The sequence below is a fragment of the Pleurodeles waltl genome, chromosome 1_1 (assembly GCF_031143425.1).
Source record: "Pleurodeles waltl isolate 20211129_DDA chromosome 1_1, aPleWal1.hap1.20221129, whole genome shotgun sequence".
Classification (NCBI taxonomy): domain Eukaryota; kingdom Metazoa; phylum Chordata; class Amphibia; order Caudata; family Salamandridae; genus Pleurodeles; species Pleurodeles waltl.
This window is the reverse complement of record NC_090436.1, coordinates 523,873,602-523,891,107: the sequence shown is the minus strand read 5'-3', so window position 1 is coordinate 523,891,107 and position 17,506 is coordinate 523,873,602. Positions and strand designations below refer to the sequence as shown.

Here is a 17,506-nt window from a genome sequence, read left to right as displayed (position 1 = left end):
TTTTGACACTGAGGCGGCAGATGCGGGAATTTGTGTCCGAGCTGCACTGGGGTAAGCTAACCCCAAATGACTGCAGAGAATTGCGCTTTGTTATGGTTGAGTCTGGAGAGGTCGTAGATGAGATTCTACTAAGTGGATTGTGAACCCTAACTTGTGAAGAAGATTCACTGTAAGGCGTGTGTGGGACAGACACTGTTGCAATGTGCTGGCTTTGATAAGCCAGTTGTCCAGGTATGGGAAGCTATGAATGTTTTGTTTGACATGTTCTGCAACCAGTGCTAGGCATTTGGTAAATAACCTGTCAGCAGCTGGAACCCCAAATTGATTAGGATTGAGGGCCTAAGAGATTAGTCCTTTTTTGGAATGAGGACATATTGCATATTCTCCTTTCTCTTGATATTGGGGGGTGTAACTGGTCCTATAGCCCCTTTTGAAAGGAGAGCTCTTACCTGAGGAGAGTGAATTGGCATTGTGGTTCTGATATTCTTTGATGGATTGGATTCCGGGTTTACTGTCAAATTGAGAGTAGTAGGGATGTGTTATATATTTGAAATTGTACTGTATGTTTTTGTGGTCTATATTCATTTTTAATATTTTTTACTGGAAACGTTATACTAGGTAGACATTTTGCAGGGATATAATATTGTTTTGTCAATTAAAGGAGCAGAAGAACGATGAAGATAAATTAGGTACCTGCATGCAGGATTGGGATGCAGGCTATTGCCGGCCGTAGCACCTGTGGAGCAGCAGATGTCTTGGAGGAGCTAGGATTCTTTTTAACCATTTTGGCATCCTGGGACACACTCTTGCTTGTACTAAACCTTTGTTTTACAAATGGGAGCTAAACGCTGCAGCTGCTTCTATTCTAGTCCTGCTTCAAACCACTGCTGTGTGCTGTGTCTCAATGATCCTTTTTTTGCCCTGCTATGCTTAATTTGTGTATCATTTTGCTTGCCACCTTGATCAAATATTTCTGTTTCTCTCTAATTTTGTTGCTGATGACGCTCAAGTGATTTTGTAAAGAAAGGGATACCAATTCAATTGTCAAGCTCGCATGGCAACAGTAGCTGCTTTGGTGTGCTTCAATTCGTTCAAGTTGAATAGTGATAAACAAACAAAAAAAAATTTGCATGCCACCTCATTCAGTCTGCATCCAGGCCTAGTGGCATGTGCAGCTAACCAACCCTCCCATTCTTTCCTCTTCAGCCCACAAGTTTGAGGTTATACTTGACAGCAAACTCACTTTTGAGGATCAACTGAACAGGGTTTCTGTCACCTGTTTCTGTTTACTGAACGTTTCTGCAAGATTGTCCCTCTTCGTCAGTGGCAAATAGTTGTTCATGCATTTTTTTTCCCCATTCGAGCCACTGGGAGATTGTAGATGCATACGGTGAATGGATCTAAAGTGTACTCTTGTTCTACTCCCCCAATGCAAAGTTGTAGGTACTTCCTCTATTCTTGGTTACGATACTAAGGGTAAAATAATAATCTGAGCTAGTTGTCAAGTTATATGCTCTCCTACCTTAGTAGATGTAATTATAATGGTTTAGTACAGAGAACTTGCGGCCTTATTGCGAGTCTGGCCATCCAGGAACCGCCAGACTTGTGGTAGCAGTTGGATCGCCACACTCCAGGCGGTCAGACTGCCACATTATGACCCTTGCGGTTGGACTGCCAGAGGACTCCCCCTCACCACCGGGAACATGGGTCCCGACGGGCTGACGGCAGTTGGACTCGTGGTCAGCCACGGCTGCACTGAACTCAGTGCTGCTTTGCTGAGCACAACTTCTGTTTCTGCCAGCCTTTCTTTGGCAGGGGCCCTGCCATCGAAAGGCTGGCGGAAACCCAGTGCTGAGAGTCACAGGGAGTCCCCTGCACTGCCCATGCCCATTGCATGAGCAGTGCAGGGCCTCCCCTGCCCAGCACCCTCAGAATGCACACTGTCTACTGCTGCAGACAGTGTGCATTACGAGGGCCTCTGTGCGACGGCATTGGCCTCGGCTCCATAAGGAGCCTAGACCAATGCCGCTGCACGGTTTCCACTAGGCCGACAGGCAGAAACCTCTGTTTTCTGAGGTTTCTGCCCGTCAGCCCAATGGAAACCTTGTAATTGGGCCCAGGGGAGACTGCCAACTACGCAACCGTCTCCTCTCCGCAGGGCTGGCGGGCCAATGGTCGACCTGCTAACCTCGTAATGAGGTCATGAGTTACAACAACCTAGAGGTTTATTTATCCTGATAAACACCCCAGACCATCCCTGGTTAAGGATATGGGAAGAAACATGTTGACGCTAAAACATGTAAGAAGGTTCCAAATAAATCCTTATATCTAACTTGTTTTTAGCCTTGTGTTAGAGAGGTCCGAGTAAAAACTAACCAGTCACCTACCTCTACCCTATTTTAACTGCTTGACCCTTTCTGTAGAAGCAACGTTTTACAAAGTAATACATGCTCAGGGAACAGTAACTTGGCTAGTGTGTTAAAAGAAATCAATATAAGCTCACTGTGGGTATCAAACCACAGCTAGGAGCGAACTCAATATATATGCCCTTGAACAAAATTCATACATACTGGAAACATTGTTCCTTGTATCGGACTAGTGTAATATTTAGTTTACTTAAATTCTTTCTTGCCTGGACTTGTGAAGCACTTTATATCTGGGACTTATGGCCTACACTATTCAGCTTTTACAGAATTCTTCTGTCCAGTTTTTTGGGGGATGCCTACCTGCTCTTTTCTTTCTCAGCATCTGGCTTCTCTTCACTGGCTCCCAGTAGACAAGCTTTTGGTGTTAAAGCCCTCTGTCTGTGGTACCACACTTACTACGACAAGAAAATATGTGTCTGGAATGGCTTCTCTCTCCTTATATTCCCATCAGAACACTTTGTTCAACTTCTGCCAATATTGTGCCACCTACCAAGGAAAGACAAGGCTGCATGGGTGTGGGTAGCTGTTCTTTCTATAATCTTGCTGTGAAATACTGAAATGTTTTCCTTTGTGAGATATGGGCTGCTTTAACAACCCTGCATTTCTTTAGTAGATTAAAACACTTCTTTTTCCATCCACTGATCATATTATTGTAAATTGACCATTCTTCTCGCGGGTCCTCCTTTATCCCTACTGGCAGGATCCCCTAATTAGGGTATTACATTAAATCATAACTATTTTTTTAACATAAACTTACTGGATTTAGCTATTTTGAATATGCGTACAGTTTACATTACTCTGCAGAAGGAGTGTAATGAGTTGGGTGTATTTTTTTACTGATTACTCACAAACATGGAGGCTTTTCATATGATTTTGTCTCGAGTGTTGCAAAAATTGAATCCCCATCAAATATCTCCCTTGCTATACCTGCTTTATAACTGAGGTGTCGAGTTTCACTTCCATCAGCCTGAGTCCACCTGCAGAAGCTGTCTGGTTGCAGCACCATTTGGTAGCATGCTAAGATCTTACAATGGGTTTAAAGACCACCCAATGCTTACCATTGGTTGGCTTTATTGTCACTGTACATTTGCTTGTTCTCATTTGATGGTTTGCCTTGTCCCTCTTGTGCTTGTTCTTCCTCAGGAGCATATTCTGTTTATTTGTGTCTTTTCACTGCTCACTTTCAGGGAACTACTTTTTTCTTTTAGCTTAAGCAGTCCAAAAGAGTGCATGTGTTTTTGAGCTGTCTCACTTGTGTGCTTTTCTCCCCTCCACCCGCTAGATGTTGCTCTCTCTCCTCCATGTGCTTCTCTCCCCGTACATGCTGCTCACTCTCTCTCTCGTCGATGTGCTGCTCTTGTGTGCTGTTTTATTTTCTCCCTCTTGTGCTTCTCCTTCCTGTTCCCCATGTGCTGCTTTTTCCCTTCCTGTCCCCCACCCATTCCTTCATTACCCCAACACCTACTGTCCTTTCTGTTTATGTAAATTGGCTCTTTCATGATACAAAATCTGAATTTTCCATTTACCGATCCAAGTAGTGTCCACCATCTTAGATATTGCATCTAAACCTTGTGGTTCTAGGAGAACATTGTCCAGTTCTCTCTAGTGCGTACTGGTAAGGCAGTTACTACAGACTGGTTAAGCTTTCCTTCCCTCCACACCTTCATGAAACTAGGTTCAGCAATGCAGGCCCAAGTGGAATGGTACTTTTACATCATCTGTCTTAATAAAATACAGGGAGTGCAGAATTATTAGGCAAGTTGTATTTTTGAGGATTAATTTTATTATTGAACAACAACCATGTTCTCAATGAACCCAAAAAACTCATTAATATCAAAACTGAATATCTTTGGAAGTAGTTTTTAGTTTGTTTTTAGTTTTAGCTATGTTAGGGGGATATCTGTGTGTGCAGGTGACTATCACAGTGCATAATTATTAGGCAACTTAACAAAAAAAAATATATACCCATTTCAATTATTTATCATTACCAGTGAAACCAATAGAACATCTCAACATTCACAAATATACATTTCTGACATTCAAAAACAAATCAAAAACAAATCAGTGACCAATATAGCCACCTTTCTTTGCAAGGACACTCAAAAGCCTGCCATCCATGGATTCTGTCAGTGTTTTGATCTGTTCACCATCAACATTGCGTGCAGCAGCAACCACAGCCTCCCAGACACTGTTCAGAGAGGTGTACTGTTTTCCCTCCTTGTAAATCTCACATTTGATGATGGTCCACAGGTTCTCAATGGGGTTCAGATCAGGTGAACAAGGAGGCCATGTCATTAGATTTCCTTCTTTTATACCCTTTCTTGCCAGCCACGCTGTGGAGTACTTGGACGCGTGTGATGGAGCATTGTCCTGCATGAAAATCATGTTTTTCTTGAAGGATGCAGACTTCTTCCTGTACCACTGCTTGAAGAAGGTGTCTTCCAGGAACTGGCAGTAGGACTGGGAGTTGAGCTTGACTCCATCCTCAACCCGAAAAGGCCCCACAAGCTCATCTTTGATGATACCAGCCCAAACCAGTACTCCATCTCCACCTTGCTGGCGTCTGAGTCGGACTGGAGCTCTCTGCCCTTTACCAATCCAGCCACGGGCCCATCCATCTGGCCCATCAAGACTCACTCTCATTTCATCAGTCCATAAAACCTTAGAAAAATCAGTCTTTAGATATTTCTTGGCCCAGTCTTGACGTTTCAGCTTGTGTGTCTTGTTCAGTGGTGGTCGTCTTTCAGCCTTTCTTACCTTGGCCATGTCTCTGAGTATTGCACACCTTGTGCTTTTGGGCACTCCAGTGATGTTGCAGCTCTGAAATATGGCCAAACTGGTGGCAAGTGGCATCGTGGCAGCTGCACGCTTGACTTTTCTCAGTTCATGGGCAGTTATTTTGCGCCTTGGTTTTTCCACACGCTTCTTGCGACCCTGTTGACTATTTTGAATGAAACGCTTGATTGTTCGATGATCCCGCTTCAGAAGCTTTGCAATTTTAAGAATGCTGCATCCCTCTGCAAGATATCTCACTATTTTTGACTTTTCTGAGCCTGTCAAGTCCTTCTTTTGACCCATTTTGCCAAAGGAAAGGAAGTTGCCTAATAATTATGCACACCTGATATAGGGTGTTGATGTTATTAGACCACACCCCTTCTCATTACAGAGATGCACATCACCTAATATGCTTAATTGGTAGTAGGCTTTCGAGCCTATACAGCTTGGAGTAAGACAACATGCATAAAGAGGATGATGTGGTCAAAATACTCATTTGCCTAATAATTCTGCACTCCCTGTAGTGCCCTAAAAATTTAAAATTAAATTATCTTTTGGAAATAGTAAATCCCATAAACCCACAAGACTCCTTGTGCCCTTGAATAAATCTGAGCCTGGTAATTAGAAATGCACCATTTTACCCTGCTAAGTTTCTGCCTTATAGTGCCTAGGCTAGCATACTTTTTCTCACTCAGCAAATGTGATATTTACAACCCTTCTCTACTCCACCCCCACCTATAGCCATGGTTTCCAGGCATGCCTCCAAAGCTGGAATGTTGTCTTTATACCAAAAGTTGATGCTATCATGCAAGCACTGCCATGTTGTCAACATTCCTAATCAATACAGACATCTGCTAAAATCAAATAAACACCCATCTGAAGATGCTCCAGACAACTTTACCACCAGACCTAGTCAATTCTACTACTCCTCGTTTGAGCAGCAGCAGTCCACAATAAAAAAATGCAATTGATGTGGGCTCTAAACGCCTGCGTTAAGTGATACACAGTAATAAATATGCAGATGAGTTGACACATCTTTTCCCTTATTCATTAACGATAGCCATAACCCAAAAAGTGAGCCAGATTATGGCTTCAAGCTGGCAGGGTTACTAAAAATATACATACTTGCTGCTAATAAAAACGAATGTACCCATAGCAGTAAGTAACGAAGAGGACCGCTTGTATTAGTTTACGCTCATTATCCTGTATGTCAGATCATTAGACTAGAGGCATCACTGCCCTTCACTGGCAAGTCAGTCACTATTCTAGTGAACAAATATGCCTCAGTCATTTTCTGGATGACTCTCTGCCTTTATACCTTCCTCACGTATATCAGTAGCCTGTTGGAATTTGAACTGAGACAGGTCTGATTTGTGAAACCAGTTGTTCATATGTGAAGGTCTATTTTTTCATTTGCCTGCGAATAATGACACACTCATCAGCACTCAAGAAACTATTTGTTGCAACAAATGTTTTTATGGGCCAGACTGCAAAAGGGAGCCTGACTTATCCTCTGCACCTGAAGTGTCATGTACACCACTGTTTTTGTTGTATTGCTGCTACAATGTTCCTTCCTGGCATATGCTACTCTTGAACCTAGGTCTGCCCCAACCATGCTACTCTGTTTACAAACCCCATTGGGTTGAAGTTGCAACATATCACCCTTAAACTGGGACTCTGAAAATGTTGCATAGAACTACTGGACACGTTTGTAAAGTTGCTGACTGAACCACATTTAGTGCTTCACTGGCTGAATTGTATCCATTCCAGTTCCCTTTGTTCTGCCCACGGGGATCTTCCGTGCCTTCCAGTGGAGAGAACCCTTCACAGTCTGCTAACTAGAGTTCACTTTGGACTCCATAGAGAAGCAGAGGGTTTAGTCATAGTCATGGTGGCACTTTTTCACTATTCATCTACTTTAGAACAAAGGCTCTCTACCTATTTGCAAAGAATTGTACTTTTTATTAAGAGTGTTTCCTGAATTAATTAGCAGTATTCCACTACTGCAGAAATGCTCTCTCTCACTTATGCTGAAAACCTTGCTAACCGTAATGCAATGCGGATCACATCTATCTGCATACATCTGAATCCTTATACAGCTGTGGCCCAATTCCCTTCAAACAGTTGAGCCTACTGACCGTCCTAATAAGTGTGCAACCACATGCTACATCCATAAACTGCAACCACTTGGATCACTAGGTGTCTCTTGCAGAAGAAAAATCGATCTCAACCTTCTGCAACACTTGGAAACATTTTGTCTGCAAAAGCCCCCAGTCATCATTAAACCCTGTACCACCCCCAACAGAGGTGGAGGGTCTCCACAAGCTCCATTTTATCTTTGGAGAACAGAAAGGTGCTGACTTATCATACTTGTTAGCTATTGTTCACCAGCCCGACTGAAAAAAATGACATCCCCTACATCTTGTTTGTGCCAGGCTCTTTAGCTTCCGCTACTCGGCAACAGTTCTAGAGGCACTAGAGTCTCTCTAAGCAAATCGTTCTGTTGGTTGGAACTCGCAAATAACTAAAAGTTACCAATAACACTGAACTAACCACTAACCTTGGGTTCCAGAGCAGTGTGCTGCCTGGCATGAAGCACTAAAATGACTCATCAAGGGTAGGGTGACCACCTGGTAAGGAGGCAAATTCAGGACAGTGACAGTAGAAATTCAGGACTAAAAGTCAGGACGAAGGTCATTTTTACAGACACACTTGACGATATTTGATTATGAAGTAGACAGCTGAACGAAGTACAAGCCAACGTTGTTTTATGTCATGTAGTTTGTTTTAAACATTGTAGTGTTGAGCAAACATTTAAATATAGCTGGGTAGATTTAAAGATGAGAAAACTAGCAAACACATGCAAGCTAAGCAGAATTGGCAGCCGACATAAGAGTCAGTTTTCACAGTTCTACCCTTGTACCATAAATGATAATGCCAGAAGCAGCACTTTTTTGCTTAGCATAGGTTTAGAGTTCACAGACAGTGGCACTACTAGAATGTGTGAAAAAGAGAGAAAATGATGGTTAGAAAGGAGGAAAGGGATATTCAGAGGAAGAGACAGCACTTTTGAACAGTGAGAGTGAACAATGGGAGAAGAGTAAAGCAAGTGAGGATCACACAAGATGGGGCAGAGAAAGGAGCAGAAACACATACAGAATAAATGCTGAGGGTGACAGAGAAGACTGAAAAGAGAACAAAATGTAAAGGTGGCATATGCAAGGTAGAGGGAACTGAGAGAAAGTATGTGGGGGAGTGTGAGAGGCAGAGAGGAATGGCATGTTAAGAGAGAAGAGATCTGAAAAATGAAGAGGTTGAATAGGGAATGAATAGAGAGATGATGTGAGGGTTGACTTTGTAACTTGTATGTCAGACCTTTTAATACCCATTTCCAATGCACCATATCTTTGAAAATATGGTGCTACTCTGCTATTTCATGCAACACAACATAGCAGCTTCACTTGCCGTGCTGTGTTATTTGAAATGTTAGTAAATATCTCCCTTCAGGTGTCCAGATTTGTCTTAGACCTTGTACAGTGCTCTGCTGCCTTTTGGCTAGTGTCCCACTACAGAAATGACTTGTACATATAGATAGAAAATCAGTGTTTGTTATGAAATGGCTATTTTTCAAAGAATGAGGGGGAATCCATCCAAGGTTCCAGGCATTTGTCTGGCAGGTTACAGTGTGGCACTAGAAGATTCTGGGACTAGAGCACTTCGGTCATGATTTTAGGCTTTTCTACGTGTGCTCTTCATTATCCATTAACTGATATGTTTTAAATAAAACTTTACTGAAACACTGATTATGATCAAATTAAGTTCTTCCGTTCATAGCGACTTCCTACCAGCCCATCGCACAATCAGTTAAAGTGCTTTTACCTCAGGGTCTGAGGCACTGCACAGGCTGCAGGAATGATATCTATGTCCCTTACAGGGCTGACTTTAATGCTGATGCCCGATGGTGTAAGAATATTTGTTGTGTCCCCCAGTCCTCCATCTCCAAGGATTCAATAAGTACCACCCTCCATTGCTGCCCCTCACCTCTACATAGAGCCACTCTCGTGTATGTATTTCCTTTTACAGCGCTACTTATTCCAAGTATGCAGGGTAGAGTAGGGTGCCAGAATGAGTTATATCTCGCTCATATTGTACAGAGACAACGATGTGTAAGTGTGTAAACCACAGTAAAGGAAAAGTTACTTAAGACAAAGACCACTGGAATTGTGTATCCGTGGCAATTTTTTCATAAATTTAGGTTTGCCCCATTTGCCACATAATCCATCACCTGCTGCATAATGTGCAGAGTTTAGCTCAAACAGTTCAAGCGTTACTGAAACGCAGCAACACGTGTTTCTGAGCAGTGGTAGGCCCTTTGCAAAGGGTGACTGGCCACCCTTCTGTTACTTATATCTATATGTGGGTGTTAAACTGGTACTAATGAGGTGCAACCAATACCCAGGCAGTTCTTATTTGTTTAAAAATGAGAAAAGAATAAAGCAATACTATCACAAAATGTGCCGCATTACACAGCATAATTTAGCTTTTCTTGTCATATAGTTTACTCAACCCTGCCACATAATTTGGCCCTCCCCTGCAGCATAATTCCAGGGGCCTTGCTTAAGACAATGAGGACTACAACATATAGGAGCCATGTCATCCATACTAGCAGGCATTATATGTTGAGTGCTTAGTCTGGAGAAATGCAAATGTGAGATTTAAAACATAGCATAGTGGTTGTTTTTTGTTTTCCTAATAAGTATGTATTACTATCCAAAGGAACCTGTTGTAATCAATAATGGATGCTCATAGGTTATAAAAGAAGTGGATTTATTGGCTTAGTTGTAGGTTACAGATAAAGCCCCACCAGGAGCAGCCTCCTGACGCTCAGCCCTTCTCACTTCAACTGTCCACTCATCCAAGCACAAACACTGTCAACATTCCAACCAAACAATGACCTCACTCACTGGCTGAGCAGCAGGGAACATTAGGGTAGTGGGGAGAATGCATAAGATAGAAAGAGGCCACAACAGAACCTTATTTAGCAACCTTAGAATAATAAAAGTTTGGGAAAAAATAATAAGGTTGTAAACCCATGCCTTGCAGGATCGATGCTGCTGTTTGATTCTGGTTCATAGCCAGGGCAACTGGAATTATGCAGCAGAAGGTTTGACTAAATTATGTGGTAAGAAAAAGCAAATTATGCAGTGTGATGAGGCATATTTTGTGTTAGTAGTACTTCATTATTTTACAGATTTTTACACTTGTTAAACCTTTCTGGGTATAGCTTGCACTTCATAAGTACTGGTTTAATACTCACATTTACAAATTAGCAAGACAGAACTGACCAGTCAACTTTTGAAAAGGACGATCTGCTGTGCGGCAACACATGTTGCTGCATTTTTAGTAACTTGTGAACCATTTGAGCTAGAAACAAAATCTTTTGTTAAAATCTGCTGATTATGCAGCAGATGACGGACTATGTCGCAAATGCATACCTATTCACAAAACTCTGCAGCAGCGCAATCGCAGACTTCCAGCAGCCATGTTCATAGCTGACTATGCTTTATTAGAACATTGGAATGTTGGGAGCTTCATTGCAGATAATCGAGTGTTCCGGGCTTTTACTGGCTGGTAAAAGCCCAAGCATCAACATTCCAATGGCCTGTTGACAAAAGCCTTACAGAGCCCAAGGGGATTTTAATCCCCTTGGGCTCCGTGAGGACTTTGTTTTATAGCCTTAGAACCCGCTGTAGCGGGCTCTACCGGCTATTAAAGGCCCGCTCCCCGCGTTAAATGCCCGAGCCGAAGGCGAGGGCATTTAACAACGGAGAGGGACTTTAATAGCCGGTAGAGCCTGCTACGGCGGGTTCTAAGGCTATTAGAACATTCTGCCACACAGGGAAGAATGTTCTATTAAAAAAAAAAAATGTTCACGGAGCCCGAGGGGATTTAAATCCCCTCGGGCTCCGTGAGGCTTTGTTCACAGCTGTTGCTGTGAACAAAGCGAACATTGGAATGTTGGCGCTGCGGGCATTTACCGGCCAGTAAAAGCCCGCAGCACTCCATTGTTTTCAATGGAGCCTCCAGCATTCCAATGTTCTAATATTTATTAGAACATTCTGCCCTCTAGTGGCAGAATGTTCTAATAGCCTTAGAGCCCGTCGTAAAGGCCCTCGCCTTTGACTCAGGCGTTTAATGGTGGAGCAGACCTTTAATGACCGGTAGAGCCCGCTACAGCAGGCTCTAAGGCTATATTAATAATGCATCTTATGAACTGCAATTAACAAAAGTGTCTCTGTGACAAAAATAGTAAACCACTGAACTATCTACATAAACCATTTTTGATCTGCATGTTAGACATTGTATTTTCCTGGAGGAACACTGTACTACTTTTAGATGAGTCAAAACTTGGACTAGGAAAAAACTCTGATCTCTCTATTGATCACAAGAGTTAAATTACTGGCACACACTCTCAAGTCTGTGTCTTTAACCCTGCAAGAAGTGTGAAAATGCAGCCCTCCCCCAGAGCCTAGCCCGGGGTGCGGATGCATTGCCCTAGGCCAGCCAGGAGGAGGCCCAGCACATGCTGTGTCTCCCCAGAGAGGCCCATTATTATTCTGTCTCTGACAATCAGCCGGCAAAGAGAATGACAATGGGCCAATCTCAGTCTGTGCCAGGTCGGGCAGGGGCTGGTGCAGGCCCTTGAGTTTCCCAGGAGTACCAAGTGTCCCCCTGACCAGAATTACGGACAAAAGGCGTCCGTGAGAGGGCTCTTCATTGACAACGGACGTGAGGCCCAAATAACGGATGGTGCGTGACATTTACGGACTGGTGGTTGGTCACCCTAGTCAAGGGTAGTAAGCACTGTATGAATGCAATTAAAATTATAATTACGAATGCAAGGAAAAGGTAACTCTCTCCCTACCTGTGTGCTTTTGCAGCCTCCTTGAGCAAATTCAAAAGAGCGCTTAAGTAAACATCTGGTTTTCAATCGCCAGTCACCTACATAATGTATGAAATCATATGTTTATCTGGAAGAGACCTTCACCCAGAAAATACCCACTCAACATTAGAAATGAAATGTTAGTACCACGTCTGTAAAGTGCTTCACACAACAATCCTCCCTGGCATTTGATAGATCGGAGAGTATTGTATATAAAGTTTTTGTTTCTGTCTCATTGTCATATACCCCTCAGCTCTGTTTCTGATATACCATTTTTGTTCCCGGTATGATGATTAAGCATTCTCCCTCCTCAGCTGTGGTCTAGATTCTAGAAAGTTACGTTTAAAAATCATAAATAAAGATATGTCTGTTGTTGTTCCTTCCTTCCTTTTGAAATTCTGTAACCTGGAATAACATTCGTATTGGTTAAAGAAAACAATTGAATACATCAATTTACCACCCCACCACGCATTGTGTGTAACTCGGGTATCATGAAATGGAATTACGGGCTTGAGGCTGTACCCTAACAGGGCACATTGATCACATTATGAGCGAAATAAGGTGTCCCTCCTGTCTTAGTTCTACATTTCCCCTTTCTGCTAGTCAAAAGAACAATACAAAATACTGAAAGGTAAAATAACTTGCAGAGGCATTTTGGCACAGTGGTCCTGGCAGAGACAATAAGGCATTAATTCTGTAGATTGCTTCAGTTTTCTCTTTACCCTTTACCCTATTGTTTTTCTTGACACCCGATGACTTTTCCTTTGGAACAGCATCGGGTTAATTTTAAAAGCATTTTATTGCTTTCCTTGCTTCTGTAGGGTTCTGTTAAAGAGAAACAAATGAGTTCATGAAAACAACATAATAAGGGACTAATTAAGTATACTCCATTTCCAAAAAGCAGTACATGATTTTTCAAACGCAAAGTGCAGTTTTTACTTGTAGTAAATAACGCATTCACACAATTTAGCCTACAAATGTGTTTTTTCCGTTTACTAGCACTTAACGTTGGCAGATCTTTCAATCGAACATAAGCAATTTTATTTCAGAGTCCACGGGGTTAAAATACTTGCGGTTTTGTTTTTTGGAAGCTTAGTTACTTTATGTCATTGAAAAATAACAGGTCTGTTTTTTACATCTTGTGAAGAATATTTTCTGGTCAGCCAGTTTCTCAAACTACCCTTCCAGCATGAACTAATTAGATTTACAGAAACCAGACTGAGATGTTGGAAGATGTATTTCTTTTATTTATTGTACTTGTGGTTTTTGCCAGGGGGAGAGATGTTCATTCTCCATCCAGATGTGGCATTATTTCTGCTGTGGACTCAGACATGACCTGTGGACTGTTCTACCCCCCAAGACAGCCCAGGAGATTCTTGCAGAAGTGCTGGAGGAAAGTTTGGGCCTTCTCTCCTTCCGGTATTCTCAGGCACATCCTTCTTACAAGAGATCGCCACAAATAAGGTAAGAAAATTAAAGGCGGTTACATTGTATCACATAATGATATGTGTTTTATTAATTGTAAAATAATGAGTTCCCATTAATTTTCACTGACATTTGCATCAATACAAATCACGGATACTTATGTTGTAGGCGGAATTATGTTTATGTAAGGGTGGGCTTTTCTTCATTGTGCTTAATATGTATACTAAGTCTGTCCTGGTTACAGAGGACCTGACTCTCAAACGCTGAAAAAGCTGTTCCTACTGGGTTACACCTACGTTTGGAGTAACTATCGGACTTTTTTAGATTGTCGAAGAATCTCAAGAGTACTAGAAGAAATCTTCAGCTGTCCTAGATGTGTAGCCCAGCATAAAAAGGTTAGGAATACAGAATTATCATCAGTTGGAAATTTTGGCATGGGTAAAAATCAAAAGATATGGAAATGTCCTTTTGTTCTTTTAAAAATTTTTTTTTTTTACCTTGAATGTATATTTTTCTGGAATAGAAGCCACTTTCTTGAAACTAATTTTTTTGCTCTTCGAAGACATTTACTCCTTTACACAAGAACAAATTTGTGTGCATTTGTAGAATGGGGATGTACAGGTCATAGCTAAACAATTGCCTAGAAATGTACATCTTGTTTAGGTTTCTACTTGATTATACTGGGAGCTCTACTCAGAAATGTCCACAAACCAGCCCCTAATTCCAACCAGGAAAATGCTGCAAATCCACCTTTCTTCCACCGTTTCTTCATTCATTTGGAATCATAAAATGCCATTAAACCTTAATCTGTGAATCTGTGAATTAAGTTATGAGAGGTATCCTCGCAAAGTGCTCCTTTTGAGGATACATGTTTGTTGAGATTCAGTTTTCAGCTAATAAAATAACAGTCTAAAGACACGAATATCAACAGCAGTAATGTCAGGGGCAACATGTATCTGTGCATTTTCAGTTTCAAATGGGATACATACATTATCAGAGGTTCTTGTGAATTTGTTTGTACCCCCTAACCATTCTGTGACTCCTTGTGCATACAGTGCAACAGGCAACGATCCAAATAATCAACCCCTTAGGGTGAGAATAACATACCAGGGGTTTGAATATTACCTTCCCCTGTTAGACATGTCACAATATCTTATCCGTGTACTCCAGATTTTTTTGATTTTTTTTTTGGTCTACATTTGTAGACTACCTTCTCAACAAGAATTCACCAGTTCATTTTTAAATGTCATGCCCCGGGCAAATGGTTCTTTTTGTGCATCAAAGTGGAACAGAAGTGCATTTGGCCAAACACTGTTGTCTAACCACGGACTGCATCAAATAAGTCAGATTTCAGTTCCCAATAATATAATATTCCAATTCTAAATTGGTTCAACTTGGTGCATAACTGACGAAGATCTACCATTGGAAATTTGTCTCCACTGAAATTTATAAATGGACAAATAATAGAAACAAACTTCGCATGCACTTGGTTCCTAAGTGGGATCTTATAAACTGTTTAAACCTGGCATGCACTAGGTTCATAAAAGGTTGTTGTATATTGCATCTGTATTTCCACAAACAAATGTGCTATTTCCTAACATTTTTTGGGAAAGTTGTTCTTTTGTGAATGCCAACTGAAGTACATTGCTGTATCTCACTAGTGAAGTACTGAGGCACAGGAGATGGTACTTGATGCAAACGGTGAGAGTGTTTATGCATGCTATTTATGTGTGTAGTATTAAATAGAAGGGTGATTGAGGTAAGGGTAATTGTGTAAAGGTACTTGACAGTTCTTGAGAGCATGTATCTTGACAGCAGTGCTGTTGGAGTTGAGTGGCCACATTTGTCTGTGTGTTAACAAATCCTATCATATGACCTACGTGACCACCACATAGAGATAGGTATGACTGATGAAACCTTCGGCTGAAAAGAGAAAGTAATTCAAAACCAAGATGAATGAGAGCCTGTTTAAGAAAAGATACTTGTCACTACCCCAATATTAGAATGGGGATTGAAATGTGTAAATTAGAAAGAAACTAACCTGTTTGATGGCTCACATGCTACAGGTAGGATTTAGTACTGTCCTTAGGAAAAGGACACAGAGACCAGAAAATCATATGTCAACAGAGAAATTCTCAAGTCCTAGCAAATTCCCACATACCAGTAAAAAGTAGAGACGTTCAATGATGATAGCAATGTGGGATTCAACCGAGAACAAATATGACACTGTTTATGAGGAGAGGTCCTTCAAATAAATCACTTCACAATCCAACAAGGAAATCTTCAGCAGAAAGAACTGTAAACCAACTGGACATAGCCCGCTTATGACTTAGCCTTCGATATCTGCTGTCACACTACATATTGATGTATAGTCAAAAAGGGTCATGCATAAAAACCTGGGATGCCCCAAGAAATTTGATTAAATCTGAGGACCATGAACGGAGCTCCGTGGGCTTAATTAAACCTGTCAAGTATGTCTGATGGGTTGATTAGCTATGCACGCTTCAGCTATGATATATGTGGTAAATTGATGGATATGTACCCATTTACATTCCTTACTGTTACCTATATATAGTATGTTGCTGTGGTTAACACTGAAAAAACATGTGGAAGATGGGATCATTATTCACAGATGTGGTAAATTATAATACTAACAGCATGTTATGCTCAGTTGGTGTATTTTCTTTTGAAGAAAATTCATGGTGAGTTGTCACTGTAAAATGAGCCAGTCGCCTGGAATGTAAATGTCTAATGTGGGCTGTAGTTTACATTTACATCACTCACATGCATTACTGAAAACTGAGGCTGCGGGTACACCATATAAGCCATGCTGGCTGTATTTTAAATCAGTGGTATAATATGTCCGAGAAAAATGTTCCCTCAATGTGAAAAATACTACCCTTACCCATCTACGTCACCCTCACATGTGCCCTCTAAGCCATGGAGAAGGGTGCTTAATGTATACAAGTGCGACATACTAAATATTTAAGACAAGTATATCATTACAGTGCATAGCTACACAATGCTGTTTTACAATTTGGTCCCAGACATGATAGTGAAAAGAAGCTCTTAAGCAAGTTTCTATCTGTCAAAAATCTAGTTCATTGACAAGGACTCAACTCAAAAAAGGTTTCTCTAGCTTCCTTCTACATTGCTCAAAGAAAGCGTGACTCCTCCCAGTAACAACAGTGTCTCCATGCACATGTGAAACATGGCAGGTGCCTCCTTAAGGGAGTACCAGTTAGGAGGAAAAAAGCCACAATGGCAAAAATATGTTCTTTGCAAGCTTGATGGTTATTGCTAATAGTTGAGAGGCCAGGCTAAGGTTTATACACAGCATAATTCTCCCAAAAGGCCAAATCCTGAAGTAAAAACATTGAGTAAAAAGGTGGCAAAATGCCTTGTGACACACCCTTCTCAAGCCCAAATCTGCTTATGTATGCTTAAGGCAGGAAATTATTTCACAGGAAGAAAGGGAACAGTGATCTTGGTTTGGGATTTTCAAACACCAAGCACTAGGCATCTAGATAGGTCTAACTACTCTTCAAGGGAAATGGTGTTTCCAAATAATGCCTTGTGAATGGGATCACAAAAGATCACAGCAGTAGCTTGCCCTTTGACCCTGAGATGCCATAAGAAGGCCCAATTGACAGTAGCCTTTCCGATAGAAAGTCCTCTGAGACATATGTCAGCACGAGGGGAAGCTGTTCTCAAATCAGGAGTATTTCCATATGACTGGTGTTAGAAATTGGGTCTCTAGTTGGCAGAGGTATGCACCCTGTCCAAGTAGGGACGACAGTCCTAGTCAGAACGCAATCCAAATTATCCTGTGCACCACCTCCGGTAGCTTGGCACAGAGCAGGTAGGCTTCACTCAGAAGGCAATATGTAAAGTATTAGTGCAATAACTCATGCAGTAACACAGTGAAAACACCACA

The 17,506-nt window shown here is 41.5% G+C and overlaps 1 protein-coding gene across 2 annotated transcripts in view; it reads left to right on the top strand.

Moving 5' to 3' along the window:
* Positions 1 to 17,506, top strand: part of KIAA0825 (KIAA0825 ortholog) — a 2,111,807-nt gene that overhangs the window by 760,909 nt on the left and 1,333,392 nt on the right. For both annotated transcript variants that reach the window (XM_069225418.1, XM_069225426.1), the window contains exon 11: positions 13,418 to 13,608. In XM_069225418.1, the coding sequence (XP_069081519.1) occupies positions 13,418 to 13,608 (191 nt within the window). The remainder of the gene's footprint in view (positions 1 to 13,417; positions 13,609 to 17,506) is intronic.